This window comes from Ursus maritimus, unplaced genomic scaffold (genome assembly GCF_017311325.1).
Source record: "Ursus maritimus isolate PB19 unplaced genomic scaffold, ASM1731132v1 scaffold_9, whole genome shotgun sequence".
Taxonomy (NCBI): Eukaryota; Metazoa; Chordata; class Mammalia; order Carnivora; family Ursidae; genus Ursus; species Ursus maritimus.
The window spans coordinates 23,236,032-23,256,656 of record NW_024427107.1 but is presented as its reverse complement, the minus strand read 5'-3'; the positions used below and the strand labels follow the sequence as shown (position 1 = coordinate 23,256,656).

The 20,625-nt window shown below is 37.5% G+C and overlaps 1 protein-coding gene across 4 annotated transcripts in view; it reads left to right on the top strand.

The window, feature by feature from the left end:
- The window catches only part of STAU2 (staufen double-stranded RNA binding protein 2), a 313,767-nt gene that overhangs the window by 181,083 nt on the left and 112,059 nt on the right, over positions 1-20,625 (top strand). For all 4 annotated transcript variants that reach the window (XM_040625538.1, XM_040625537.1, XM_008710800.2 and 1 more), the window contains one exon: positions 11,877-12,184. In XM_040625538.1, the coding sequence (XP_040481472.1) occupies positions 11,877-12,184 (308 nt within the window). The remainder of the gene's footprint in view (positions 1-11,876; positions 12,185-20,625) is intronic.

Sequence of the window (20,625 nt, the reverse complement as noted above, 5' to 3'; positions counted from 1 at the left end):
TGTTATGTTTATCCCACTTGGTGTTCACACAGCATTTTGAATCTGTGAGGTTTATGACTCTTTTCAATTTGGGGCATTTTCAGTCATTATTTCTCCAGTTCTTTTTCAGCCCCACCCTCTTCCTAAAATCTAAGCACAGATTTTAGATCTTCTGTTATAGTCTCACTGATCCTTGAGGTATTCATTTTTTTTTACTCTGTTGTTCATATTGGGTAATTTCCATCTTTTTAACTTTCTCTTCACTAAATTTTTCTTCTGTTCCTTCCATTCATTTGAAGGAGAAACCATCCACTAAGGGGTGCCTGGGTGGCTCAGTCGTTAAGCGTCTGCCTTCAGCTCAGGGCGTGATCCCAGCATTCTGGGATCGAGCCCCACATCAGGCTCCTCCGCTGGGAGCCTGCTTCTTCCTCTCCCACTCCCCCTGCCTGTGTTCCCTCTCTCACTGGCTATCTCTCTCTGTCAAATAAATAAATAAATAAATAAAATCTTTAAAAAAAAAAAAGAAACCATCCACTAAGATTTTTATTTCAATTATTGTGTATTTTAGTTCCAAAATTATCATTTGGTTCTTCTTTTTATCTTCTGTTTCTTTGCTGAAATTTTCTATTTGCCAAAGCTTTCTGTTTTACCATTGTTTCAAGCATGTTTCTACTTGCTTAGTTGAAGCATTTTTATCATGGCTGCTCTAAAATTTTCGTTAGATTCTAAAATATTTGCATCTTTTGATTTTTTTCTATTCAATTTGAGATCTTCATGGTCCTTGATATGATTTGCAATTTGTGATTGAAACTTGGACATTTTCATATTATACTGTGAGACTCTGGATCTTTTGTAAACCTGTTTCTATTGGTGTGTGTGTGTGTGTGTGTGTGTGTGTGTGGCACCACTTGGCATGTGGAGTGAGGGGTGCCACCTTGTTATTGTTAGTTGCAGGTACAAGTCCAGTTTCCTCCTTCTACCTCCATTGATACCCAAGGTGGCGGGCTCTTTATTATTGCTGGATAGGATGGATGTACATTCTGGCTGCACATAGTCTTCATTGACACCACAATAGAGATAACCTTTTCACTGCTAGTTGGTGATTAAAGTCCTGACTCTCTACTAGTCCTCTCCTGATGACACTCTAGCAGGGAGAGGAAAGAGCGTCTCATTACTGCTGGGTGAGGGTAGGGTAAATGTCCAGGCTTTCCTGTGATCTCCACTGATACTATAGGGTGGGGTCCCAGCTCCCTACTAGGCCTTCTCTAATGCTACCACAGTGAGGGTGTTGGGGAGTCTTATTATAGCTTGTTGGGGGTAAAAGCTTAGGCTCCCAACTTGGCCTTTGGTATCATGGGTAAGAGGAGGACAGCAGTTTTTTGTGTGTGCTTGGCTGAACTAAAGTAGTTTTTGTCTAAGTTTTCTGTCTTGCTAGACTATTCAAAAAATGAATTTGTTATTTTTGCAAGGCAATTTTTAAAATTAGGTGTTACTTAATATTTATATAATTCCAGTCAGTTCATTTTTATTTATAATATTACAGAATCATTCACAACTTTCTGAGTAATACATAGACTAATTTGTAATAGATTAAATCATAATTTGTATCACATAAGGAGAATTAAAAGAAAGTGTTGCATGGATTAAGTTCTTTCATCCCAAAGCTATGTTTTTTTCTGTTATGTTAACCTAATACTTGAAGTTACTTTCTCACCACAAAGAATTATGATGCTGGATGAGCACAGAACGTTATTTTTCAATGTCTTCCTAAATAGTAGTTTCACAATTTGAATCTTTTTTCTTTTTTTTTTAAAGTAACTTCTGCCTGGCTTCTATCTATCTTTTCTATTATTATGCTACTTGAGTGAGACTCTGGTTCATTGAGCCTAGAAAATAAGTTTGAAATGAAAAATAGGAGACACCTCATATTAAGTTCAATATCTTGACAGTTTCTTTTCTCTGTTCTGGTGTTAAAATATTCAAGATTCATTTGCACAGAACTTGAACATACAGATGCAAAGAATAATAATTTTTGGTTTTATATTTGTTTTACTGATTGAATGGTAGTTACACATGCTGACTTCAAAGCCAGATGCCTAGTTGCAGTCCCAAGGCTTGCCACTTACTGGCTGTAACTTTGAGAGGTCACCATGACCTTACTGTGCCTCAAGGCCTTCAACCGTAAAAATGGAGATAATAGTAATTCCTGTGACAGAGGGTCATTGTGAGGATTACTGAGCTAATACATGCAAAGCTTGCTTTCCAGTAAGGACTGTGTGAGTTTTATCTATAATTATTATTGTTTTATGAGCTGTCTGGAACAGATGCTTGGGGTGCTAGCAGGGGAATAGTGTGGTGCAAAGTGCGGGGCTGTTGCAGTAGACGGCTATTTCAGTATGTGTTTCTTCCTGCTGAGAGATTGGTCGCTTGTATCATATGGAGGGCTTATCTAATCCGTTTTTCAGTTGTTCTTTTTTTTTTTTTTTTTTTTTTTTTTTTTTGCAGTTTTAAGGAAATAGTCACTAATGGATTTTTTCTGTGAAGAAAAATAACTAATGATCTTTATTTTATCAGCAACATTTTAATGCCATTTAAATAAATGAATAATTGAACACAGCTCATTATCTTCACAAGCTGCTTTCAAACTTCATTTTTAGTATAAGTTTGTCTTACTCAGTAGAAATATTCACAGTTCTGTCTTTACTGAAAATGTTGAGCCTTGAGCAGCTTTCTTCTACATAAGCCAACTGAGACTTTATTAAGGTGAATTGTGAATTTACTCACCATACTCAGGTCTTTATCCTTTGTCATTATCTATTTCTAAATTTTCTTTTTTAAAGAAAAAAAAAAAAAACCAATTCAGCTCCTGGGTTTGAAAGCTCTTGACTAGCCCCTTTCCTTCGCTAAGATAGTGGACATTTGTGCAGTGGAACAAGCTTTCCAAAGGCATTTCCCAGTTCATTTAAAATTTGTTTTTAAAAAAATTCAAAAACACCTTTTGTTGCTGTTACTGTTTGTTTTTAGCTTTTTAAGGAAAAGTTATCATTTATCATTTTGTTGTTCCCCTCCTCCCCATTGCACAGCTGAAATAATGAAGGCACAGTCCCCCTGAGGTATGCTGGGTGCTGTGTCACGGGCTCCTGTCAGGCCTCTCCCTGGGATCCCACCTTTTGTGGCTCACGGCTGTGCTAAGCTCTTTTCCCTCTTGGTACTGTGCTCACCAGAAGACTTTCCTACCTTGCCAACAAGTTCTGTCAGTAATTTAATTCATATGCATTCACCAAGGTAATGACTTCACATATATCATGTTAAATGTAGCCCCTGCCCTCCCAAAAAAAGAAAGAAAAAAGAGAAAAGACCAATAAAATGCACAAATTAACAAAATTAGTGCTGTCCAACTCTAAGGGCAAGAACACGGTTGGTTCCCCCAACTGATTTAAGTTATGCTTTGTGAGCACATTAAAATATATCATTTTATTCATTAGTTCAGTAATGACATCTTTTTCAATGTAGCTGTTTCTTTAACAGAACAGCTATAGTGTCGTCTGTAATGTGAGATGTGATCAAATGTTTGCTGATTAAGAGAACTTTACCTTCCAAGCTGATTCTGAAATTGACCTTAAAAAAGAAACTTCTGGGGTGCCTGTGTGGCTCAGTTCGTTGTCTACCTTTGGCTCATGTCATGATCTCAGGGTCCTGGGATTGAGCCCCACGTCTGGCTCTCTGCTCGGGGTAATCTGCTTCTCCCTGTCACTCCCCCTCTGCTCTCTCTCTCTCTTTCTCTCAAAAAAATAAAATATTAAAAAAAAATAAAAACAAACTTCTGACGAGTTATTAACCTGTTTTATTTTTTTCATTGTATTGCTTTTAGCCAACATTTTCCCTTTTTAGTTTGATTTGCAGAAGAATTTCTTTCAAATTTTGCATTAATTGGTTTTTGTCTCCTCCTAAATAGTTTATACTTGACTTACAAATTAGGCAGAACTAGGGACCCTTGAGCCTCAGCTGGAAGACAGGTTGATACTGAGGTGTGCGGAAAGGGAGAAGTGCCACCCTGTTCCACTGTATCTCAACAACAGGACAGCAGAAAATGGAGATTCATTTATTTATTTTTATTTTTAATTTAAATTCTCTTTAGTAAACATACACTGTATTATTAGTTTCAGGGGTAGAATTTAGTGATTTATCTGTTGCTCATTACATCAAGTGCCCTCCTTAATGCCCGTCACCCATTTACCCCATCCCCTACCCACCTCCCCTCCAGCAACCCTCAGTTTGTTTCCTAGAGTTAAGAGTCTCTTACAGTTTGCCAGAAGCGGAAATTTCCAAGATCCAATCAGCCTAGTAGCTAAAGAACATGCAGATGGATTGACTGTCCGTGCACTCCAGGAGGAGGACCATGGTGGTCCAGTGGTTCCTTCTTGGCTGCATATGTGCTCATCTAATAAATGGCCCTGAGCTTCCCTGGGAAAGAAAGAATACCAGCCTCTAGGCCAGAGCCTGGAAGCCAGGGACTCTGCATTAGGCAGAGGCCGTGGTCAAAGCTGCAGACTCAAGGAGCAGGCCCTGACAGTGCCAGCCCTGCTTGTTCTCAGGGCCACATCTAGTGCTGGTGCCACTGTCCTTCCTATCTTGATGTCTCAGCAGGATCTTGTTCTAGGATCTCTGTACTGAGGGAGAGGCCCAGAGCAATATAAAAGTGCTTTCTTAGGGGCGCCTGGGTGGCTCAGTCGTTAAGCGTCTGCCTTCAGCTCAGGGCGTGATCCCAGGGTCCTGGGATCGAGCCCTGCGTCGGGCTCCCTGCCCCGCTGGGAGCCTGCTTCTTCCTCTCCCACTCCCCTGCTTGTGTTCCCTCTCTTGCTGGCTGTCTCTATCTCTGTCAAATAAATAAATAAAATCTTTAAAAAAAATTTTTTTAAAAACCCAGTGCTTTCTTATAATTGGGTTTTTCCAACTTTTTAAAGCTGTAAAAGTGGTACAGAGGGTTTACATGTACCCATCAGTCAGCTTCTCCCAATGGTGACATCTTACATAATTACAGTACATTAACAAAACTAGGAAATGGATACTGGTACAATACAGTGAAGTCGAATATAGACCTTACTTGGATTTCCTGAATTTTCATAGAGATGATTTTTAAAAATCATTGTAAGACTGATAAATCATGTTGTCGTTGCTCATGCTTTTCTCAGATTTAGATTTCTGGTTTTGAAACAGCAGTCCATTTCCCAGGTTTTAAGATTTTTTGGAATTATAGTTTGTTTCTGAAACTTTAAAGATAAGGTTTATTGAGCAGATTAGAATGATGACAAGAGACGTTACCACCATCAGGACACACAAGGGAAATTCAGTGAGCAGCAAATGCTAGCAGGGTGGACTTACCTTTCTTTATCAACAGGAAGATGAGCCACATAACATATTTATACCCGGCCACCACTTAAAACTGTGGACAAGAGATTTTAAAAAACAAAACTCATTGGGAATTAATTTTGCCGGTAGCAACCAAGCAACTTCTCAGACAACCAGTTCAAAAAATTGAGGGGTGCTTTAAAATAATTGGTGCTAATCAGGAAGCAGAACAGGTAGCACTAAACAAAATATTCTTTTATTTTTTTTTTTAAGATTTATTTATTTATTTTAGAGAGAGAGAACGGCAGAGGGTGAGGGTGAGGAGCAGAGGGAGAGAGAGTCTCAAGCAGCCTGTGTGCTGAGCGTGGACACTGACACGGGGCTTGATCTCCCAATCCTGAGATCAGGACCTGACCTCATACCAAGAGTCGGACGCTTAACCCACTGTGCTATGCAAGTGCCCCAACAAAATATTCTTTCTGATCAGAGAAGGAATAAAAATCTGAGGCATCAGCTTTCAAAACATACACAAATAATTGACTTTATTATTAATATTTGGTGAATTGTCCATGATGGTATCTCAGGAGAAGCAGAGTCTACCCACATGTGCTAAATTTCAGTCAGAGGAACCTGCCATCCCACCAGTCTGCTCCTTGTCTCACTTAAAAAATTATTTTATGTGGATTATGATTTTTTTGTTATGTAAAACTCACTGTGGCAAAAGGAGACCTGAGTAGTATTAGGTATTTGAATATTTATTTAAAAAAAAATTTAGTCCAACAGTTTTGTGACAAAAATTCAAAAAATTCAAAGCTTTAATATAAAAAGTGACAAACTGATTTTACGAAGAAATAGCTATGTATTCATTCCATGGACTTGCAGAGAAATCCTTCCTCATAGACTGGCTTTAACCATTTGCACCAGTGTAATAACATCATCTTTCGTACCCTACATTATCTTGGCTTGCCCTGTTGTTCTGATACCATGATACCACTTAACTACTCATTAACACTCATGTTCTTCAGCCTCTCTCAAAGAGTTAGGACGTTATTGAACATTGGAAGGCACGGTTCTCCTGAGTTTGCTTATCTGCACATGTGATAAAACCTCTTAAGAGATCTTGATTCAAAATGTCCTGTGCAGCTCTTCCACTAAGGACTAGAGCTCCACGAAGAGGCTCCGGGAGGTTCTGCGTGAACCAGAGGGTTCGCATACACACTAGAAAGAAGCACAAATCTAATGGGAAAAACATGTAAAATGGGCACAATGGCCCAGCCTTCCTCATTTTGTAAGATGTCACAGTTGCTGGCAAGTTTGGGCTTTCAAAGTCCTGTTTGAACATCCATATGTTAGGGAGATTTTGGCGAGGCAATCTCTGGAGTGTTTAGGGGCACCCACGGTGACATGGATCAGCCCTAGAGTCGACCCCGGGCTAACCCCAGGCACGGAGTTTAATTCCTGGATTAAACGTAGGTGTTTGGAGCTGGCCTGGCATTGCTCTTAGCTCCCTACTTGTTCTTTCAGGAGGCCATTTAATGTAATGTTCAGGTCTCCTGGCTCAAGAGACAGACTACTTGGAGTCATATTCTAGCATTGGTTTGTACTATCCATATGACCTTGGCTGAGTTCCATGCTTCAACTTTTTCATTTCTAATATAGAGAAATAAAAATGCCCATTTCATCTGGTTGTTGTGGGGAATTAAGTGGGATAATTTCATTTAAAGGGCTAGCATAATGCCAGTGTTGTATCTAGAGTGTAGCTGTGTACACTGGTTACAGACCAGTAGTACCAACATGAGAGTATTAAAGGCAAAGTCAAGGACAGAAGATAGATGATGGGAAAATGGGTTAAGGACATCCTCGGAGAGAGCTTGAATATAGTAGGATGTAATAGGCTTGAGCAAGGGGAATACATTTGAAGTCCATGAGCAAAACTGACGTCCAAACTAACAGAAAAGAAGGCACAGGCCTAAGGTGGTTACATGAGTTTATCCTGCACAGTAATTAAATAAGTGTTAATCAATATAACAATGAAATATTGTAGTGCCAATAATTATTTAGAATAACTAAAACCTGTTTCAACAGAAGCATGAGAAAACAGGTCTAGTCACATACTGCTACTAGAAGTATAAATTGGTATAGCTTTTCAGGAGGCCTAATTGGCAAAATAAGTTAAAGTCCTTAAATATGTATAGCCTAAATTACTCTTTGATTCTACTTTCATGTCTTTACCCTACTGAAAAGCTACTTAAATTTACAACAGGAAGAACGTAAATGAATTGTGACCAATGCATACACTCTGTTACCAATATTCAAGTTAAAAATCATTCGGTAGTTGACCACCGAAATCCACATGTGTCTTTACAGTCTTTCAACAACTATTATATTAGTTGAGCTCTGTAGAAAGGAATCTTCTTTATTCATGAAGAAAAGTCAACTCAGGCTTTACTGTAGAATAAGGGAGCCTGAACTCTGCATGAGTTCTTACACTGTGATGTAATGCCTCTCTGGAGTGTTGAGGGAGCAGTTGTGTTGCTTTATAATATTGTTATTGGCAAGCCCATTACTGCTGTGTAATAACAATACTGGAGTAATGCTGTTAGTTTCTTGATTTCTTAAATTGAGTGTAGAATTTAGAGTCATAACATTTAAATTATTCTTTAAATAAGAATTACATATGGTATTTATGCAGCTCGTGAAGAAACAGAAACCAGTAAGACATCTCACTTATCAAATTGGCAGATATTTTTACAACTTTATTGAGGTATAATTGGAAGTATAATAAGCTGCACAGAATGTCTATAGTTTGATCAATTTTGACATATGAACTGTTTTTACTTACAGCACTTCTGACACCAAATATATGAGGATTTTTTTCTCCCATACCAACCAGTTCTCCAATATTCCAGACACCGGTTGGGTGTCATACAGTTCAGCTCAATTCTGACACAACCCAGAATTCACATAGACCCCCCACAGATCAGGGCTCAGTCCCACAAGACAGCCCCACTCAGATGCCAGTCACAAGTTCCATGCCACCACCTCTACTTCTCACCAGTTGGCTGTCAATTTAGGGAGTTCCCACAACCCCTCCTCAAATTGGATCATTTGCTAGAATGGCTCACAGAGCTTAGGCAGATGCTTTATGTACTATTCACTGTTTTTATTTATAAAGGATATAAAATGAACAGCCAGATGATACGGTACATAGGGTGAGGTCCGGAAGGCTCTGGAGCACAGCAGTTGGCATTGGGGTGCACCACCCTCCCAGCACGTGAATATGTTAAAAACTCGGGCGCCCTCCAAGCTTCATCATTTAGGGATTTTGTATGGAGGTTCCATTACATAGGCAAGGTTGATTATATCAGCCAGTGGACCATCTCTAGCTCCTCTCCCCTCCCCAGGGGTCCGGGGGTGGGGCTGAAAGTACCTTTTTTCTTGTTTTCGTATTGGGTATTTTTTAAAAATCTTCTCACTTATCCATACAGAAAGCAGAGGCAAAGATTGTTTAATAATAATATCCAATACCAAAATAGGAAAAAAAGGCACTTTCATATATTAATATAGGAGTGTGAAATTCTTACAGCTTTTTTGGAGTTGTATCAATTTGGAGCAAATTGTTAATGTCAAAAAAACCTAAAATGCATATTGTTTGAACAGCAATTCTGCTTCTAACTTAAGGAAATGAATTTTCTTGTAAACAGGGATTTAAAAACAAAAATGTTCATTACTATGTTGTTTATAATTACAAAAATTTGGAAACAAGTTAGATGTCCAACAATATGGACTTGTTTAAGGAAATAATTCATATAATGAAATATTATGCCTTAATATTAGTAGTAGAAGTATATTGTTTTATAAACAACAGGATCATATGGTATTCCTATGTTTTAACATTTTTTCAACTCAACGACAAAAAAGTTCATACAAGAAAAAGACTAAAAGCGTATCTTCAAAGCAAAATGTTAATAGTAGTTTCCTCTGTATTAATGAGATTTGTCTGTATTTTTCTGATGTGTGTTTTCTTTTAATATTTTTTATTGAAATTTTTTCCTGATTATAAAACTAACACAAAGGCATAAAGTCAGTCCATAAAATCCATAAAATAATTTGAGCTAAATTAAGAAAAAAACTGTCTTATGTTTTGATGCTATCAGGATAAAGTCTCTGGAGCTTGGCCCCTGCCTGCCTCCACCTTAACCTTTTGCAGTTCCCACCTCTCTCTTCATGCCCTGGTGCTAAGGAACTGCCCAAGGTTTTCTGGCACACTCACTCTGCTGGTCCCTCCCCGCCTTGGTCTCTCTGCCTTCAGTTCTCTTCCTCCTTGGCTTTATTCTTCTATATTCTCTGCTGTCAGCGTCATGTCCACGAAGCCTTTCCTGAGCTCCTAGTACTTCTTTCCCATTCCCACTGCTCTCTAGATCCATCTTTACTGAGGCGCCTACCATGTTATATTATCCCTTTCATTTTCCTCCCCCAACAGACTGAGCCTGACTGGGGATCAGGACCGTATTGGTTAGCACAGTGCCTGGAACCTCTCAATAGGAGAGCTTAACTATGTGTGTGCGGGTATATGTGTAACTGCACAATAGGAATAAAGATGTGATGGGATCAAACAACGTGGAGTGTTGGAAGAAGTGTGAATATATCTGCATAACTGGAGCATGGGATCTTCATGAAGAATTTAAAAAAAATTTTTTTTTAAGATTTTATTTGTCAGAGAGAAAGAGCACAGGCGGGGGAGCTGTAGCAGGTTTCCCGCTGAGCAAGGAACCTGATTCGGGAGTTGATCCCAGGACCCCGGGATCATGACCTGAGCCGAAGGCAGACGCTTAACCGACTGAGCCACACAAGCATCCCTTCATGAAGAATTTAGATGAAAATAGAAATATAAGGAGTAGCCAGATGATTAAGGGCTTCATATGTCATCCCAAGGAGTTTGGATTTAATAGTATAGTGATGGGAAGCCAGAAAAGACGTGAAAGTAAGAAAATGGCTAGCCTTAGCATTTTTCAAAGTGTTAGTTGTTATTAATGTTATGTAAAACACTAGGATATAGAATTGTTGAATCAGTATATTATACACCAGAAACCAATATGACAGTGTATGTTAAGTATACTAGAATTAAAATTAAAATTTTAAAAATTGGATAAAATAAATTTGTGAAGTCCTGGGTTAAACCAAGTTGAATAGATTTTTGTTCTGAACTTCTCAGTCTTTACCATGCTAATGTGCATTTTTAATCCTCCAAAAGGTAAGGGTGTGTGTATGTGAGATCATTTGCGTTATTTCCTAGGTTTATTTATCATGGAACACTTTTATTTGGGGTTATGTTATAGACATTTGGGGAAATGGACACCAGGGAGACTAGCAGCAGTGAAACCTTTTTTTAAAAGATTTTATTTATTTGAGAGAGAGAGAGCACAAGCAGGAGGGGGGTGGCAGAGGAAGGAGCAGATTCCCCACTGAGCAGGGAGCCCAATGCAGAGCTCCATCCCAGGACCCTGAGATCATACCTTGAGCTGAAGTTAGACGCCTAACCAACTGAGCCACCCAGGAGCCCAGCAATGAAATCTTTTAGTGGTTGTTACAGTAGTCCAGGTGAGAAACATGGAAGCCTTGAATCAGAAAGTTAATGGTAGGGGAAAGGGAGGCAAGAGCATGAGAATTAAGTTGTGTCTGTCAGAGCACATTCTCCAACAGTGGTGATTTCTCAATAATTTTAAAAGATAGCATGATTTGAGATTTGCTAATATCTGATCCAAAGACATTAGAACATGCAGTGTGAAATGCAGTTTGAAACATCTCTGAGACAAATGGTAGTCAAAGGAAAGGGCTTCTTTTTTATGTTTACAACCCCACCAACTGATAACAGAGCCCTAGGCTCACTCCTCTTGGTATCAGAACCTGCCCATAGTCTGGCTTGAACTCACACACTTGATGATGAAGGGACAAATTCTAGAGTGGATATGGTAACTGCTTATGTATTGGAGAGTCGGAGATGGTTGTCAGAAGTGTTGGTTGGACAACTGAGCAGATAGATGGTATCATAATGAGATGAACAAGATAGGAGACTGTGCTAGTTTTGGGAAGAAGATACTCTATCACTTTTTGAAATGTTCATGAGTTAGAGTTGTCTGTGGGACACCCTTATGGGGAGAAGAGCACCTGTAGGCCATCAGGTGTATGAGTTTGTACCTCAGATGATTTGGACTGATTCAGCCTTCATTTTACTTACTATTTCTCAATTACTGCATATGTTAGGGGTTTCATGTCTCTTTATGAGATGATAAAACATTAAATTGCAGGTTGAAGACCCAGCACATTCCTGATCGTTTTAAACTTCTGATTTGGGAATATTGAAGCATGTTATTCACCTCTAAATTGAGGCTGCAGTTGCCTCAGCACCATAAGGAAGTTGCTTAATTGACAGTTTCTTACTGCTTTGTTACTAAACCAAGTAAAATCATTAAGTTAATAATGCTGTAACATGTTTCTATTTTAATTATTTTAAAGGTAATAACAATGTTCCTTCATTTTATTTATAGCTCCAAAAGGAATTCTTCATTTGTCTCCTGATGTTTATCAAGAGATGGAAGCCAGCCGCCACAAAGTAATCTCTGGCACTACTCTAGGCTATTTGTCACCCAAAGATATGAACCAACCCTCAAGCTCTTTCTTCAGTATATCTCCCACATCGAATAGTTCAGCTACAATTGCCAGGGAACTCCTAATGAATGGAACATCTCCTACAGCTGAAGCCATAGGTTTAAAAGGAAGTTCTCCTACTCCCCCTTGTTCTCCAGTACAACCTTCAAAACAACTGGAATATTTAGCAAGGATTCAAGGCTTTCAGGTATGAATTAAAAGCAAAAACAAAAACAAGAAAACAAATTCATTAGCCCCAAATCCTTCATCTCTATCCATCAGAAAGTTCATCCTTGCCTGCTAGTGTGACCTATATGCCACTTACATTGTAAAGTATTAGGAACACAGAGGTCAGAAAAAAGAGAGCCATATGCACGTGCCTCATTTTCTTTTATTTTCATTCTATCCATTCATCTTTTGCTGCCTGGCTCTCCTCCATTTTCCTTCTTCTTCCTCTTATTGTTATTATTTTTTTTTTTGAAATATTTTTAATTTTCTGTTCTGTCTTCCAGTTGGTCTTGGTTGGGTGCATTTAACTCCTCACTCTGTCTTCCACAAACAAAAATTCTGCCTTCATACATTTGCTATTAGTATTTAGCACTAAGTTCTCCCTCATTTACAATAAGGCTGAGTTTTTCAAATGATGATTTTACTTCATAGCAGTTTTGAAGTTGGCATTCTATTGCTAGTAACGATTCAGGTATACCATGAAGGTACAACATCCTAGAACTCTATTTTAATCTTAGGAGTTAATTAAACACGGTTTTAGAACAATAATGACATGCTTTCTAGTTGTTTGAGGCATAAAAACATGTATTTGTTGTAGCGGATCATGTTTTGAACTGTCTAGGGTAGCACCTGTCATGGTACTAACAGTTGTTTCACGGTCAGTCTGACTCTAGCTCACAGCTCACTGAACTTGTGTATATGAATTTGGGGATGGAAACTTTTTCCCCCTATTTATTCTTTGTTCCCTTAAAAAAAAAAGAAAAAACCAAAAAAAACCCCACCCAACAGTCCTTTCTGGATAGAGCTTTTAAAAGAATTGTTAACTCTAGGAAAAGGAGATACCCGTGTTCTGATTTCTTAGTTGCCTTGAAACTCACGTACTGAACTGTAATCGCTGACCGGACTGGATGAACAGCCGTGTGCTCATGCGTAGAAAGAGTGTGCTGCACCCTCAGATTTCACTGTTTTCATCCCCTTTTCCATCTCAGTCTTATTCCTTAAGACCAAAAACTGTAATTTCCTTTAGAAATGCTCTAGAAGCTCTGTATTGTGTAGAATGATCATGTATTTATAAATATTTTACAAGTTTAGATATAAAATCAGAAAGAAGATCATGTGTTTTGACAGGTATTTTGCATGGTTTTTTTGTTTGCCTTCACAGAAACCCGATTCTTTCAAATCTATTGCCAGGTAATCGTTAGTGTTTTTAATTAGATTATTAACATGAAATTGAAGAAGCTGTTACCAATTATTGGCTCTGTCGTCTGAAATTTTAAACACTTAATTTAAAGTTAAAATTTTAGAATTTGTGTTTGTTGTTTACCTTAAGAATGACAATAAATCACTGTTTAAAATAAAAAGACCTCGATTCATACAGTTAAAGTACTGGAAAAAAGCTAATAATTTAGTTCTATAATCTGCACACAATGAACTAGAAATAAACTGTGATGAAAAGAAATTCACTGCTTATTTACAAATCTAGTTATTTAGAAATGTCTGAGAGTAACACTGCATTTTTATAGAAACAAAGCACAAAATACATTCAAGCTCTGAATTGATTTTTTTGCTTGGAGATGTTATTACGGTAGATGTGATTTTGCTGCCAGAGGAGCTACTTAACTTTTTAAATTTGTATTTATTTGTTATTTCTTGGTGTTGATAACAATTATAATTTTATAATTACTTTAGTCAAAATGTAGAGTCTGTTTCCCCCATTATTGGGCTGACTGCTCAGACCTCTTTTTAAAGCTTATGCTAAAATAATATGCTCTTATTTATGGACAAGTTAAACATTTCCAAATTTGTGTACTGTGATTTTTACATACTAATGAATATAAACAGATGGTTTTAAAACATTACTTTGCTGCTTTGGTGGGACGAGCTTGGTATTGATGTGAAATATTGTGTCACTGGTAGATCGCAAGCTGCAGCTGAGCAGTGAACAGAAGCTTTGTGGGAAATGGCTTAGTGTCCTATCAGGCACAGAGCATATCTTCATAATGTCACAGTAAAAGGTTCTTTGTAGTTAAGAGTTTTAAAGCCTATTTCTTTATAGGTAACTTTCTCAGGTATCTTTACCTGGTAGAAAAACATGTAGACTGTTTCTCTTTCTTAAATGTTTCAGTTGGACTGTAGTTTAGAAATTATAGGGCCAGGTTGTTATGGATTACATGCTATTCTGTTATTTTTATTTCTGGAATTTAAAAACAATAAATTCTTCTTCTGTGTTTCTAGGTTAGTACTTTTTTTATTTTGTTATTGTACACTGAATAGATATTATTGCTTATTGAATATTGTATAAACCCTTCTTTGGCCTTCCTTGCCCATTGAAATTTGACATAAGCCTATCCGAGCCATTGTATGTGACAGCTATATTGTATTACAAAGTAAAAATATATTAGTGTACTGAAAACTAAGTTGTTTTAACTTTTAAATTTTTTTCATTACCCAATCTTGAATTGAAATTTATAAATTATAGAAAGCTTATTTGCTCACTAGAATGTAGGTATTAAGCTCACATCCTTTGCTTAAATCTACAAAATAATTAAAATTATTATACAATTAAAGTTATTAATAAAGCTGACTTCACAGAGCAGAATGTGACTGCACACTTGCACATTCTTGGAAATTCTTTCATCGTTGCTTGGGCTCACCTAAAGTTTTTATCTTATTTTAGATGCAAGCTTTGGATCCCCGTCATAAATGAATATGTGTCTCTTTGAAGTTTTATTGAGTGCATTTTAACTATCCTCTTTTAGAACCTGAATGTTCTTATTGTTTTATTATTTTTTAGAAAGAGAAGTTTTATGTCAGCAGTTCTGTGAGCCTTAGATTTTGTCCAGCCCAGTCAGTATGCTTCTATAATTTCAGCACTTTTCACAAAAACTCATTTGAATTATAGTTATACCAACGTGTTTCAAGGTTCTTTGTTATGTACCTTGATACTCTTTAATGCCAAAACTATTCAGCTTTTTAAAGACAATTATTACGGCAGAGACATTCTTGAAATGCTGTACATTTGAACCAAAGTGGAAGACTTTGTTCTGTTGTGTTATAATTTACATTATTCTAAGTTTTAATATCATTAATATGCTTTACCATACTAATGATACTAGAAATTTAGATTCGTATAATTAGATAGAGGCAGTTCCTTTGTCTTTTGGTTCTTGCACCAGTTCTAGTGTATGTGTAGGGGTGGGTTGGTTCCCACACAGCACCAAGTAATTATTCTCTGAACACCAGCAGGGTGTCTGAGACTTCAACTCAGTTCTGATACTGTCTCCATGGAGACAGCATCAGATCCCACAGGTCAAGGGTTCAGTCCTGCGAGACCCCCACCTCCCGCCAACTATCAGATATCAGTCAAGCCCAGGTTGCTATCTGTACTTTTGACTGACCAGCTATAAATCAGAGGTTCCCCCAGCCTCCTCCTCAGGTTCAATTAATTTGCTAAAGCAACTCACAGAACTCAGAGAATTGTACTTACTAAATCACCAGTTTATTGTGAAAGGGTATAAGTCAGTACAGCTGGATGGAAGAGATGTCTAGGGCAAAGTATGTGGCTGGGCCACAGAGCTTCCATGCCTTCTCCTGTGCAGCACTTTCCCAGCATCTCTATGTGTTCACCAACCCAGAAGCTCTCAGAACCCTGTCGTTTTGGGCTTTTATGGAGGCTTCATTATACAGTCATGATGGATTAAATCATTGACCATTGGCAACTGAAGTTCCAACTCCCTCATCAATTTTTGGCTCCAGTGGCAATCAGCTCCCATCCATAGATGCTTTCAAAAATCACCTCCTTAACATACAACTCTGTCACTTTCAATGCTTAGGAAATTCCAAGGGTTTGAGGAGCTAGTGTCAGAAAAAAGGGTTGAAGACCAAATATATATTTCCTGCAAATCATAATATCACACTTTATTTAAATGAGTCATTAGAAAAGTAATTTGATTGGAAATGAAAATGAATTCTTTTGGCAAATTATCCTTTCTAGACGAATTTAATTTCAGTTTGCTATTCTATGTCCCTTTCTATGATTATCCTCCATTGAACAGTGTTGATTTTGAAACCTTCAGAGTAAAATATTATAAACGAGGGTTTTTTCCCACATGAAGAATATAAAGAAACAGTTGTTGTCTTAGTGCAAGCATAATCAGTTTATTTTTCAAAATCAAAGTGTGTTTCATAGAGGAGCTTTTTATTATTGTGTTTTAGATATTAGTGCCATTTCCAGCAAGGTGAAAATGTCAGTAGAAAGCACTGAAATGTCTACTTAAATTAAAAACTTTCTTTTCAAATACAATTCAAAGTTAATACATTTCAACAGATATGTCTCCTTTTGTGATGTTTAATATGATTATAGCAGGCTTCTCTTATAGTTATAAGCTTCTTTTAAATATTTGTTTAACATATATGGCATATAACAGTTTAACAATATGACCTTAATATAGATTACATTGAAAATATAGTACGGAAGGTAGCTGGCCAATCTGAGAATCAGCCTTTTTTCTTTCCCTTTTTTACATTTCCCTGTACCTCATTTTTTATATTCCAAATATTTATCATCAAAGTGGCTATTTGTAGCTTTTTTTTTTTTGAAGAATGAGGGATTCATTTTTTTTCAAAGAGCAATATAAATTAAACTTTGTAAGTTTCTAAAAGCAGAATATGGAGAAAGAAATCATGCATATACATATACTCTCCCACTTAGAAATTTTCTTCCCCAATTTTAAATTTATCCTTGAAACATAACACTATGTCACTTCTGAGCCCAAATTTTCATCTACGCTGTTACATGAATGGCTGTATAAAGTGAAGAGAAGTTATTCAGAGTACAGTGAGTAAAACACATTAGTGGGTTTGGCATGGGGTCAACAGATTGTGCTCTGATGTGCACTCACTCTTGAAAAATCCCTCTTGAATTTGGCCTTTACTACTTTCTAAAACCTTGGAGAGCTTGGTTTGGTATTTGAACTTTCCCCAAGGCTTGGTCTTACTACAGTGACCCTAAAACTCAGGTTTGTTCTTCAAATGGGCAACCCGAGTTCGTGCAAACTGACTTACTATATTTTTACCATTATATTTGACATACTTTGCCAAACTCCCAAAGGTATGCAGACTACATGTAACATAACTGGGCTTCTGTAAAAACCAGTGGAATTACCAACTCGTTTTGCTGAAATTTCCAACTCTATAGAGAAAAATTCTCGTTGGAAGAAAGAAATCCTGATGCATATAAACATATACTGTGATTAGTAACGATAATACAGGTAAGAATCAAGCAAGTCTCGAGTAGAATAGTCCATTATTACTGCATGAACTGTTCAGGACTAACTTCACCCTAAATCATTGCAGAGTATAGCCTGGAACTTAGAAGGACATAGACATTCATCTTAATCCTTAACGTACCAGCACACACATAGTAAGACACATAAGATAGTTCAAAGAAAAGGTAATATACAAACACAGAAAGAGGCTTTCCTACCACAGTGACTTTGATGTGGCTCTAAAATGAGCCACTGTGGTACAGAAAAAAAATGGCTGTCTAAGTAGAAATATCTGTAGCTTTCTGTTTGCATCAGAAGAGATTTCAGCTCTGCATAAGAATTCTACTTGGAATCATTTGAAAATGAAGTCTTTGAAGAAAAAGAAATGATTTTTCGTCTAAAAGTGAACTACATTTCCTTTTGCTACAAAAGGTTGGCAATGATTTAATTTTTACTTAGTGACCTAAGATTGATTTTAGTACCCATCAAGCCTCTTCATGTCCGGCTAGTAGTAATATACCAGTGCTCATTCTAAGTCATGTTAGAATGATCTATTTCCCTCTCTCTGGCATTCAGCTATGTCTAAGATTTTTTTTTCATTAGTGACAGTGGTTAAAATTTCATGTGTATTCTCTCCTCACCCAGGACAATTCTTGAGAGAGAGAGAACAGTATGTGGAATTACTGCACAGAAAGGATTTCTACACACTGAAAAATTAACATAGCAGGGTCATGCTTTATATCAGAAATATATGGGTAAACAAGGAAATGAAAATGACATTCGTCGACTCATTATATATTAGATAGCGATGTAGGCATTATGTACGTTATCTTAAGACACAAGCAGAAATGCCTGGCACATTTTTGCTTTTTTGCTACACATCTTTATTTTATTTTAAAACAAACTATTGTATAGTGTTTGAAGATTGATCCCTGTAAGTAGGACTGTAAGTAGGAGTAGGTGATGGTCCATGGTCTTCTAGATATGGTTTTGGTTTAGTCATAAATTTCATTAATAAATTTATTTAAGCCCTCATAAACAAGTCTGTTATTTAAGAATTCTGACTGTCTTGAGCTGGAAGGAACTGGATTTTATTCCGACATAAAATTTTATTATGTAAATACACATTTGAGGGACTACACAAGTAAAAACATCCTATTAGTAATATAGTTTACTCATTTCCCCATGCAGAATTACTAGTTAATTTTAAACCCTGACAGATCTTAGGTCTGAAAAGTTCTGCTATCTTAACTCGGTCACATCAAAAGGCAGCTTTAACTGTCAGAGATAAGGAATATTTGAAAAACTTTCAACATGTTTTTATCTATATTACTGTCATTTTTTTAAAGTATAAGAAAAGTCCAGAATCAGGTCCTAAAATGGGACATTTGAAGAAACAAGGACTACTGTTTGAAGATGACACAGTGACAGCTTGAATACATCTTACTAAGAGAAAAATAGATGCTATATTATGGACGGTCTTCAATAATTTCAGTATATAAAAGAATTAGATGGATATGAAGTTAAGCGGGCTGGAGATGTGAGGCCATTGAATACTGGAATTGATTTAACTGAAGGACAGGAAGTGGAGCATCTGCGTATTCACTCTGGGCCAGTACTCATAAGTACCTGCACATGCTATGTGGTGTGCCAAGCACTGGGCACAGGAGGAGCTATGATCAAGTTGGGGACAGACAGACAGGTAAATAAAACCAATATGTGAAAGGTTGGCCAACACCATAAATTAGTCCCATCTCCAGGGGTGTTTGAACATTACACAACAGTTTGATAAAAAACAATTAAAGATTTATAGCATGCTGCATGAAATAATGCATGTAATTCTGCCCCCATAATAAAGGTAACCTGGTAAGTGTTCACTTGAGCTGTGGTTAGTCACGTCAAGAATCACAAATAGGAAGTGAACAGCTCTGACTGAAGGAATTAGGGAAGAATGTATAGCAGATGGGACATTTGAAGTAAGTTTTAAAGAGCACATAGAATTTTGAGGTGAATAAGAATTGCAGGCAGAAGGTGAGCACCGAAGACATAAAAGGACATGGTATTTCAGAAAATGCTTAGAGTCAAAGTGGCAGTGGCTTGCAGGGAGACTGAGAAGCTATGTGTTGCTGGGAGTTTGGATTTTAGCTGTTAGGCAGAGACCATGGAGGTATTTTTGAAAGGGTACTGACATTGGTTTTGTATTTTAGAAAGATAATTGTGTCAGCAATACAAAGCATGAACTAGACAAAAGAAACAAGATTGGTAGCAAAAAAGACTAGAGTGGTTTTGAATGAATCCAGGAGAGAAGTAACAAGATTGAATTAGGGCCGAGCTGGTGGGTATAGAGGAGTTAGGCTGAGGTACACTTGTCCAAGGTACAGCTGAGAGAATCGAATGATCTCTTGTGCTGGTTTTTACGGGGACGCTTTCACTAGCCTGTTCCAGGTGGAAGCAAGATTCACATATGTTGAAGAGTAAGTAGAGACTATTTGAGGATATAGAGACTATTTTTTCAAGAATTTGTGAGTGAAATAAAGTAGGATAATACGAATGTGACGTGTTTTAGGCAAGGTTTTATGTTAGAGGGTAGCTTAGAGGAAGTTGATGGGTTCCATTTTAAACACGTGGAAGTTGCCTGCAGTAAAGTTGTGCAGTAGGCAGTTCTAAGTGCGTCTGGTGATCGGCAAGAAAGGATAGGACACACAGTTTGGAGAGTCATCTTTATATAGATGTAGTTGAAGCCTAGAAGTAGTTAAGTTTATGGGGCGCCTGGGTGGCTCAGTCTGTGAGGCGTCTGCCTTCGGCTCAAGTCATGATCTTGGGGTCCTGGGATCGAGCCCCACGTCAGGTTCCCCGCTCAGCGGGGAGTCTACTTCTCCCTCTGCCCCTTCCCCTGCTCATGCTTTCTCTCTCTCTCTTAAAAATCTTTTTAAAAAAACAGTTAAGTTTGACCAGGGAAAATGAGTAACAGCCTAGGAATTCCCTATGAATATTAACGATGTAAAGGGTTCATTTATCCATTAATTCAGCTGAAATATATTGAGCACTTGCCATGGGCCAAGTAATACTTCTTGGTGTAGCATAAGTGACAGTCCAGGTTTCTGCCCTCATTTAGCTAACATAAAAATGGGTGTGTGGGGGTGGAATGTGGAGT